Source organism: Mauremys mutica, chromosome 8 (assembly GCF_020497125.1).
Source record: "Mauremys mutica isolate MM-2020 ecotype Southern chromosome 8, ASM2049712v1, whole genome shotgun sequence".
Lineage (NCBI taxonomy): Eukaryota > Metazoa > Chordata > Testudines > Geoemydidae > Mauremys > Mauremys mutica.
Genome location: NC_059079.1, coordinates 91,715,949 through 91,726,181, shown reverse-complemented (window position 1 = coordinate 91,726,181; position 10,233 = coordinate 91,715,949). Strand labels below are relative to the sequence as shown.

At 45.1% G+C, this 10,233-nt stretch overlaps 1 protein-coding gene across 1 annotated transcript in view; it reads right to left on the bottom strand.

The window, feature by feature from the left end:
* Window positions 1–2,764: 2,764 nt before the first annotated feature.
* NSG2 (neuronal vesicle trafficking associated 2) overlaps window positions 2,765–10,233 on the bottom strand; it is a 44,277-nt gene continuing 36,808 nt past the window's right edge. The window contains exons 3-4 of the mRNA XM_045028542.1: window positions 6,282–6,392; window positions 2,765–4,714 (exon numbers count right to left, since the gene is read on the bottom strand). Coding sequence (XP_044884477.1) covers window positions 4,523–4,714; window positions 6,282–6,392 — 303 coding nt within the window. The 3' untranslated portion in view covers window positions 2,765–4,522. The remainder of the gene's footprint in view (window positions 4,715–6,281; window positions 6,393–10,233) is intronic.

The window sequence follows — 10,233 nt, the reverse complement described above, 5'->3', positions numbered from 1 at the left end:
GAGGATTTTTCCCTTGTCATTTTGTGTTTCCATTTTGTAAAAGCAAAAATCTAGTCTATAAGCAGTCTAATCCAATTTGACTATAACACTTCAGGTGTTTTAAAAACACTAATCATATAAAGTGTGACTATAGAAATTTCAGTGTCGGCCCCTTAAACTTAGTATTTGGGATACTATTGCAAACTAGAAAAAGCTTTCAAGGGTAGACATGCAAAACAAATGAGAATAAGAAGGGTCTGTGGGAAATTTTCATTTTCAAGGGTACATCTGATTTTCCTCCACCTTTTCTGGTCTCCATGCAAGATACTGCAAACACCTTTTGCTATCAAATGAGGTTCTTGTCTCTAAGTTCCCTCTGGAAAACAGTAACCAACAGCTTTCCCCAGAACTGCAGATGCAGCCACTTTCTTGTTTCTCCAGGAGAGAGTAGGAGCCCTGCTAGCCAAAATCTAGATGCATCACAGGAAATTGGGCTTACGCTAAACCTGAGCCTACCGCCTGCTGATTGAGCCTGTGATCACTGGGGTCAGCAAACAGCTGTCAGACTTGGCTGATGGCCCACACAGAGGAAGCTTTTTGTTTGAGGATTTGACCCTCCCCGAGCAGTAGCCAGCAAGGTGCCTGGGGACATAGAGCAGAGAGGGCCCAGAAATGAGGATGAGGGTTTTGTGTAGAAATCAACACAAAGAAAAGTAATAGTCAAATGGAGGAAGCAGCAGGAAGGGGAGTATATTGAGCAGCTGACTTAGCCAGGAGGCAATTAGGTTTATTGATAAGAGTAATTGCAGTGCTACTTTGGTAGCATCCGATATGCTGATAATATGCCCCAGGTAAATAACTGTGTGAGCGTAAATACAACAGTGGAGGTTACCATAATGAATTAAAGCAGACCTAGTCCTTTCATAGGAGGTCTTCCCCAGAACAAAGCACCCTTCTACAGAGACACTGGGTGTATGCTAGGAACTCTGGATTTCATGAAAGGCAGCAAGCAGTGTGGTGCTGAGACAAGAAGAGCCCATTGACCCCGGCTGAGCAAGATGCTCTAACCATCCACTGAAAATAAAAGAGTGGCAGCTTTTAAACATTTTGTTTAAAACACTAGAGGATAGGTGCTGCAATAGCAATCAAGTCTCTTCCCATTCCTGGGACTAAAATAAGTGGCTGAACTTAGAATTTATATTGCAGCTTGAACATAGACCGTGGTAATCGTGTCAATGGCAATGAGCTGAATGATTAAACTTTTAGCTGTAGCTGTCTTTTACTGCCCCTGTGTCTCCCTTGAGCCCTTTTTTGTTCTGTTCCATAAACAATTTTGGTTCTTCCTTTATTAAATAAAAACTTTTTATTGCCACTGACTCGGTTTATCCAATTATACCTTCCACCCAAGAATACAAATAATTTGATTCCTGGGATTTTGATCAAAGTAAACAGTGGACTAAGGTATTACCATGAGAGATGCAATAGAAATACCAGTCATTACAATGTGACTCAGTTTGGAAGAGAGCACTATATCCTTTTTAATGCATTTCACAGGTTCTCTGTGGTGACCTATAATACCACTGATTCCTCTTCTACAGTGGCTCAATTTCACAACCGAGCTTTTCAAAAAGGGAAATCATCCAGAGGTTTTATTGGAACATTATAAAGCATTTCATGAGCCTGCAGAAACTAGCAACTTTAAAGACAGTGTCATTCCATTTCAAAGAGCTACTGGGTGAATTTAAGGAAATGTTTTTGCTAGAAACCAAGCCACAAAGCTTGGCTATAGATCCAAAGTTCAGGGGCGGCCAGATCCAGGCTCTTGATACAAAAACTAGAGATGGGCTGTAATATGTGTATGTGTGGTTTCATGTACCATTCTCTTGTAACATTGCTCATTATTATTGAGCCCAGTACATACATAGACAACACTCTTACTGGTGTCCACGGAAGGGTGGTCAAAGTACACTACTGACAAAGTTTCCTTGAAAGATTCTACCAATCTGAGAAACATTCTCCGTACTTAAAATGGGGGTAATAGCTTTCAAACCTGTAGAGATTGTTGTACCCTATCCTCAGTTCCCTCCTTTCTGTGTTTGGGGCAGAAATTAGAGGGACAGGGTGAGTGGGATGGAGGTTGTTTATGCTTTTGTGCTCTCCTTCCCTGAACTTGAAGCAGTTGGCAGCATACCCAGCCCTGGTGTAAATTAGAGTAGCCACAGGGCTACTCTAAGGTACACTATCCTTCCCAGGGCCCAGCAAAGAATAGCCATAGCACAGTGTACTCTGGCTACAACCCCTCCTTGCTCCCTCCCCTTCTATTCCCCACCTCCAGCCTATACTCCCTGACTTGCCCCCTACACTAGGATCAGGGATGGCATTGAACCTGTATGCCAGCTCCATGCAGGCTGCAGCAGTCCACTGTGATATTTCTGTCCTTTTATTTTGCCAGAGCAATGAAAACGGGGCCTTATGTAACTGAGAATCAGATGATCCAGTAGATGCACCCACACTAAAGCCAGAATGATTCAAGCCCCTCTTGTTTTGAAGGGTTTTTTCAGCTGAAAAACAAGCAAACAAACAAATAAAAGTGTGTGAGGTTCCCCCCACCAGCAATAAATGCAAGTGAGTTCTGAACAACCTCTGAAGCTTCCAAACATTTCCATTTCCACCAATACAGAGTAGACGTCTCTGCCACCACCACACCCAGCAGCTCCGTGCACACAAACATTCCCACTGCTCCCTCTTCACAGCATGACAGCAGGACACAGACGAAAGAAACCCTTCGGGGCAGTTGAGACTCTCAGACACATCTAGCTTTATTTTTCCTGTCAGAAAAGTTCAAGAATTACACCAAAAAATACTTCAGTCTCCGCTACCTACTGACAAAACACACACCACAAAATTATAAATTGTTCAGTCGTTTGTCGGAGTTTTGATTTTTCTGTGGTGGGGTTTGTACATTTCAAGTGAGAAATGAATTTACAGGTGAAATATGGAGGAAGGGGGAGCCAGACGATGGGGTTTGGCACTACAGTTTTAGCTATACTATACAATTGCTTATCATGACTCCTGTCAGCTCAGTCCTGCCCCCATTTACACCAGGCTAGTCCCATTCAAACCCCTAGCAGCTGTGTGTGCATAATGAAGGACAAAACTCTGCCCAGTGGGTTTGGCTCCCAGTTTCTAGCCTGCAACACCCACAAATCTGATCAGCAGTCTTGGTGAAATGCAAACCTTAAACTCCAAACCCAAACATCTGTCTTGTCCTACTCCTGGTGCTTATTCTTTTGAACTCAAGCTGACTGCGATCACAAGTATTTTAACTGTCACACTGCGATGTTTTGGGTGGCAGCTCTGGAAAAGAAAATTCCTTTTGCTCAAGTCTTACAAAACAGACGTGCTTGCTCAGATCAGTTTACATGCTAGATACTGGGCTGTGTTTGAACACTGTACAGGGCTGGACTCGGCTTGGGGTTTGTTTTTACGTTCACGGGTTTATAAGTCAACTCATATTTTGAATTTTGATAGCACTGTCTATCATTAACTCTCCAAATATTTTACATACCAACAGACAAACCCTCACAATCCCCGCATAAGTAGTGTCCATGAAATAAGGACAAGGGGGAAATGAGGCACAGAGGGGGCTTGATCCTTTAAGGTGCTAACCCTCTCCTGCGAGGTGCTAAGCATCCTAGACTTACAATGAAGTTATTTGTTTCTTTGCTCTCCAAAGAAGTGCTCAGGCCCCATGTGACTTGTCCAAGATCACACAGGTAATCTGTGGCAGAACTGGCAATAGAGCCTGACTCCCGGTCCTGTGCTGAAGAGATTTAAACACAACAGCTTCCTTCTCCTGCTCTATGTCCAAAATACTTAATCCTGACAAACCCACTGAAGATCTCCAATACCATGACTGTGTATTCCAAATCCTTAGATCTTTCTGTTTTTAATTCAGGCCTCAGACTGAACACACATGCGTGTGTACTTCTCTGGCCACAAACTAATGCTGATACCGTATTTTGCGCAGCTCAGTTTGCCAGTAGAAGGACCCTGCTCTGGCAAGTTTAACTACCCAGTGACATGATTCGTAAAAGACTTCCCCCTACCCCTGCATGTCAAACAAGGTATTTAAATGTTCTTCCGTTACATACTGCTCTAGGGTCACACCTTTCTGCCAAAGATACAGTTTATGGGAGATTCTCTTTGCTTGATTCCATCCTCTCTGGTTGTTTTCTGAATTTGCTTTTTTTGTTTTTTCATTTATTTTTCTAACAAATATTTAAGCAATGATTTTAAAAATATTTTTACATCGTAAAGTTACAGTTAACATCAAACATGCCTTTGTACAAGAGCTTGGCCCGGTTACAAATCAACGAGAACAATGCACGAAAAGAAATATCAATTAAGATGACTCCTGCACTTGAGTTTCATTTCTTCTTCTTGTGCTGTTAGCACTGCGCCCTCTCTGAGGCAGAGCGATACTTCATAGACACGGTGTTGTTTCCCTACTCCCAACCCCTCCCGTCACCACTGAGTAGTTTTAATGGCCTTCTGTCTTGGCAGCCTTGGCTTCATGGTTTACCGATCCCGAAGAAAGCCAGGGTGATACAGACCGTGAGCTGGTTTGCTTAGCCATGCTGTAATGGCTTATGACAGTATAGAATCTGCCCCGGGAATTGGAATCCTGTGCTGAGTAATAGGCATCCAGGGAGGCTGGGATACATCTCTTATGCTGGAGAGAGGGAAAAAGCAGGACAAGTAAGTAGCAGTCACATTACTTAACATTTATTTTAAACTCCCAGTTCGTTCTCATGTGGATGACAGACTCATCTCACTGGTTCATAGCAATTGGGCTACTTGTGCCAATGGAAACATATGTGCTCCTCCATTGACAAAAAGCTTGGGGGATGCCCAGAAACATTAGATAGCACGGGGCACTGAGACAGGGTCAACAGATGTCAAAACCTGCTGGAATTGGCAGCCCTGATTAAGACTGGTTTCATTCTGTGAAACAGAACCAGAATTACAGAATGGGGATCCTGCTGCTCTGGCATGGCACTGGAACGCACTAAGATCAGGCATCTGGCAGCGGTACTGGGAGAGGATGTTGGTTAGCTCTCCAAGTGTTGGATTGACAGCCCTGCAGACTGACGTTCTCTATTAATCCGTAGAACAGATACAGGCCAGGCAGAAGCAATGTAAGCTGCTTATGTGCTACCCTGCTACCGTGCCTTATCTCTGACCTGCAGGAAGACCAGCCCTAGAGATGAGTGGCCAGTTCAGTCTCCATGGCCCTTTCTGTGCTTCTCCTCTGTGCTGAGGCTGCCAACTAGTCTCTACTGCTGTAATGTGGACCCTTGTCCACTAAGAACTGTACTGAGAAAACCAATTTGCTTTGTATAGGCCACAGAAGAGCCAACAAATGGTAAGAACCTTTGGTCCAACCTGCTCAGATTGATAGTGGTGACCTGGAGGTGAAGGGCCCCATTTATAATTAGCATGCCTCTTAGCCATCCAGTTCCCCTCACCCCCAATTCTAGTGTGATTAAAGACCAGAGCAGAACACTAAATCCAAAGTGCATGAACTCTGAGGAAATTCACATTCAGAATTCAAAAGTCATGACTCACCTCTCTGATTTTATGTACATTAAGAGAATAATTTACAAGGAACAATATATCGAATAACTGAGCCTCTTTTCCTGTTCATAGAATATCCCCAAAGAATTAAGGCCTCTATGAATTTATTCGCTGTAAATAATGAGTCAATGACGTATTTTGCAAACTTTTTTAACTCTGTGGACTGAGCAAACAGTTCTCAATGACTGTCTAATATTCAAAATCTGTTGGTTAGCTGTGATTGGTCAAACAAGTTACATGGTTTTGTTTCTGTTGGCCTACTGGACGAGGTGCAAAAGCATGCCTCTCAAATACTTGCACATGCGAATTTCAAATCAGTATCAGTGGACACTCGTGCATGCAGCATTGAAATTTGCCTTGCATGAACATTTATGCCAGAAAAACTTGATCACTTAAATGTTTGTGGGAAGCAAACCCAAAATTCAGCTGCAGTGCATTCATTCCAAAACATGAGGGATTATTTAGGGACATTTGTTTGTGGCATTCACAGAGATCTAATCCTGACGATTACAATATAAAACGATGGAAGCAGATGGAAGTTCACATTTTCCAAAACATTGACCACTTTTCAACATATTCTTGTAAATGCTCTGTTAGACTCTGACCATGAAGTCAATTGAATTGTCAGAGATGATAGAATCTATCTGGCTGGAATCTCTTACCTTATAAACAAATCCATCTGGGCAACTGTGATCATAAGTAAAGGCTTTGTATACCACAAGAAAGACTATGCAGGCAAGGAACGCAAGAGCCAGACTTATGAGAATAGTGACCTACAAAAGAGGGATAATATTACTCTACATATGTTAAAATGGCATATGAGCAATCTCACAATTAAATGACATATATTAACAAGCATTCTAGTGGCCTGCAGTCTTCACTCCCGTTCTGTACTTAACTAAGCGTAGTAATTGAATGAGTGCTACATCCAATATCCCTGAATTTTGTCATGCTTCCCCCCTCGACCCAAGACCTTTGATGTTGCATTTTCCACGTTTAATCCCTTACACATTTCTAGATATTCACTAGGAGATTTAGTGCTCTAAAAGGCTTTGTGTTCTCACACTCTGATCTTGGCATCAATAGAAAGTATCTGCATACAGGCCCGCTGGTGTCAATCAGAGGTCACAAACTGGGGGAGTAATCATTGTCTAACCAGCTGTAGCCAAGGTTGCCTCCTGGCCCTGGTAAGATCCTATTTTTTCCATTTACCAAAGGCAGGTGAGTGGGTAACAAGAATAAAGTCTCCGTGACACACTTTACTTCTGTGCCTTCTAAGTTACATTCAGCTTGATGTTACATGGTTAAATTCTGCCTAGGTTTCCTGGTGGGAGGGGAAGGGGTGTCTTCCCCTACCATACACAGCTGCAGAATGGTGACCCAGCCCTTTGTTTTAAGAGCCAGGCAAAGGACCAGCTAACACGTCCTGTACAGTGATGATCACAGGCAGTGTGCTCAGGCAGATTGAGGGTCTGGTGATGATCAGGCCAATGCTTCTCTTCCCCTTGTGTGGCTGCTGGCTCCTGGCTAGGTCACTGATAATAGCACACACAATGCTCCTTTTTGGACCCAACTCAGTGTTCTGTCCCCCCATGCCTGAGTGTGTTACCCCACCTGAGCCATTCTGCTTGACTGGTGCAATTCCATTTTCTCCAAACCATCCAGTTTCTCTTGAAATGGAGTTACCAGCTTCATTCCGAGGACCTGATCCTGCTGTCTTAAATCAGGCAAATCTCCCACTGAGACCTGGATTGGGCCCTGAAATGCTCCCCGATCTTCTGACGAATCTGATGTGTTTCAAGTTTGTAATGAAGCCCAAAATCAGGGGAAATTCTCGTGGTTTCAGGTTTCACTGTGAACATCCAGCTCAGCAATAGCACTAATCCCCCAAAGGTTTTGCTTATCCTAGCAGGTGTTCAGCAGGTGGGCAGCAGAAAGCAAAACGAGGCTTCAGCCCTGCAATCTGCCTTTGTGCTGCCAATACTATGACTACCCAGTTCTGTCAAGGCTGTTGCATCATGCTGACTGGATTGGCATTAAAAAATAATCATCCCTGGGGCTCAGATGTAGCCCATTGCACTACTATGGAGAGCAGCGGTCACATTCTTGCTCTGTGGGATGACAGGGGTGAGGAGTGCAATGAAGTTAAAGTCTAAAACCCCTGGCAGGCAGAGCGTTTATGGCCACTTCCCCCACCCGCTTGGCTGGCTGGAAAGGGCAGGAGCAGCTTCTCAAACGGGGCCTAATGCTTGTCCAAGGTTGCAGGGTGGCTGCCTGCACTGGTGAGGGATTGTAAGGCTCTTGCTGCAGAAACAGATTCTGTGTTCTGTGAAGCAAGTGTGCGACCCTCGGGCAAGGAAATGGCTGAAACAAAGGGTTAAGGCAGTAATTAGCTTTGTTCTGCCCTCCTGCTTACTACTATGGCAAAGGGAGACACAGAGACATATTCAGATCTCTCTCTTTCAATGATGCAAGTTGTAGACTTTATTATTATTTGGATCATAGGGCCCCCACTAATTATACATACCCATAGTATCTACTCCTAGAAGCTGCTCCCTTAACCTAGTCACAGTAGCCTGGTGATGTTAAGAAAAGAGAAAAAACAGAACTATGGCAAAGCAGACAGAATTGTCAGGAAAGGTAACTAGTCTATGCAATAAAGCACAGACTTGTGCAATTCAGAATCTATAGTAGCACCATCCAGTTCAATTAAAAAAAAAAGGTGACTCTTGGATCACACTGTATTCTGCTTTAATTCTCTAGCCGTTCTAAGGGTCAGTATGATAGGAATCCATACCTGGGCTCAGACAGGCTGTTGGAATTGCTTGCAAATCAGGAACAGATCTGGCCTGGTAAATACTCCAGAAAGATGTGCCACATGGTGAGGTATATTCCCAAGCACACAGTGGCTGGTCCATTACTTATATTACATGCTGCTACAGTAAACCTGGCAATGCTACCTACGATGGCCAAGACATACAAAGCTACATTTTCAATGGATGTTGTAAGAATGTTGAATGGAAAGAGTACAGCTAATGTCACATGTCCCCTGCGGAATCTAACTCCAGAAGGTCCACTCCAAATCAAAGGGGAGAGAGGGGAGGGAAAGGATACTCTCATCTGCAGCGATTAATTAGCCCTTTGTAAATTAGAGAGTTTTAGAATGAAATGTAGAGAGATAATGAGGGCAGGCGAGATAGAGGCTAGAGTGACTGTTTGGTGACTCAAACACAAGGATTGCAGTGAATTCTGCAACTTTCTCTGGCATCCTAATCTAGTTAAGCCATAGCCCCCTCCAGAATGAACCTTTCAAACTAAGATTCCCCTTGAGGCCTGATGTGCTGAAAAGAGGGTCACGTAAGCAGGGGCGGCTCTAGGCACCAGCAAAACAAGCTGGTGCCTAGGGCGGCAAAATGTAGGGGGCGTCCTCTGCCGCTGGGGAGGGCGGGAGGCTGGGCCGGCGGACCTGCCGCAGTCATGCCTGCGGGAGCTTAACCGGAGCCGCGGGAAGAGGGGACCCGCCGCAGGACCGGGGAAGGGCGGCGCAGCGCACCGCGCTGCTTGGGGCAGCCTGATTTCTAGAGCCGCCCCTGCACGTAAGCACAAGGTGTCTGCGGGGGTGAGATTCAGATACTTATTGCCAGCCCTAATCAAATATAACTTGTAGGGAATTCAGTAGTGCACCGGGGGTGGTTGGTAGAAACGCAGCACATTCGCATGAAAAATACTACCCACAGCTATGAAGATGTTGGCTCTTTTTACTATATGATGAATTGGATTTGCAGGTGAATTTCAATGGGTATTTATTTGATATTTATATTCTGGTATCCCAGAGGTTCTCTGCCTGGAGGAAACAGCCACCCTGCCCTTTTCATATTGCTAAACAGGGGAGGCTCTGAGTTACATCCCAGCTAGAAGGAAGTGGGTGGAAAAGGAAGACACAGCATAGAAAAGGTTGACATCATAGTAGCCAATCAGGATAAGGGCCCCATGGTGCTAGGTACTGTGCAAACACAGAGGCAGGCATGGTCTCTGCCCCAAAGTTTACTATCTAATCTGTTTAACTGGTTTTTTCAATTGCCTGTCAGATTCTGCAGGTGCAATGTAAAAGTACTACCGGTACTTTGAAATAAAAACACATGCAAATAAATACTCAGGAGATATGTATCCTGAGAAAAACTCTCATCCACTAAAGATCTGCAACCAGTGATGAGATGCCATAATGTTAATAACCGGTTCTCTACCAGGTCTTCAGCGGTGGGTCCTTCACTCGCTCCGGGTTTTTGGCGGCACTTCGGAGCGAGTGAACAACCCACCGCCGCAGTGCCGCCAACAACCCTGTAGGGAAGCGGTTATTAAGCACCACCCAGTGAGTACAAGCCCGAGACCCCCCCACACCCTAACTGCCCCCCAGGGCCCCACCCCCTACCCAACTCGCCCTTCTCCCGCAGGCGGGAGGTCCGCTGAAGCCGCGGGACCAGAGGACCCTCCGCAGGCAAGACGCCGAAGGCAGCCTGCCTGCTGCCCTCGCGGCGACCGGCAGAGCGCCCCCCGTGGCTTCCAACCCCAAGCACGCGCTTGGCGTGCTGGTGCCTGGAGCCGCCCCTGTCCACC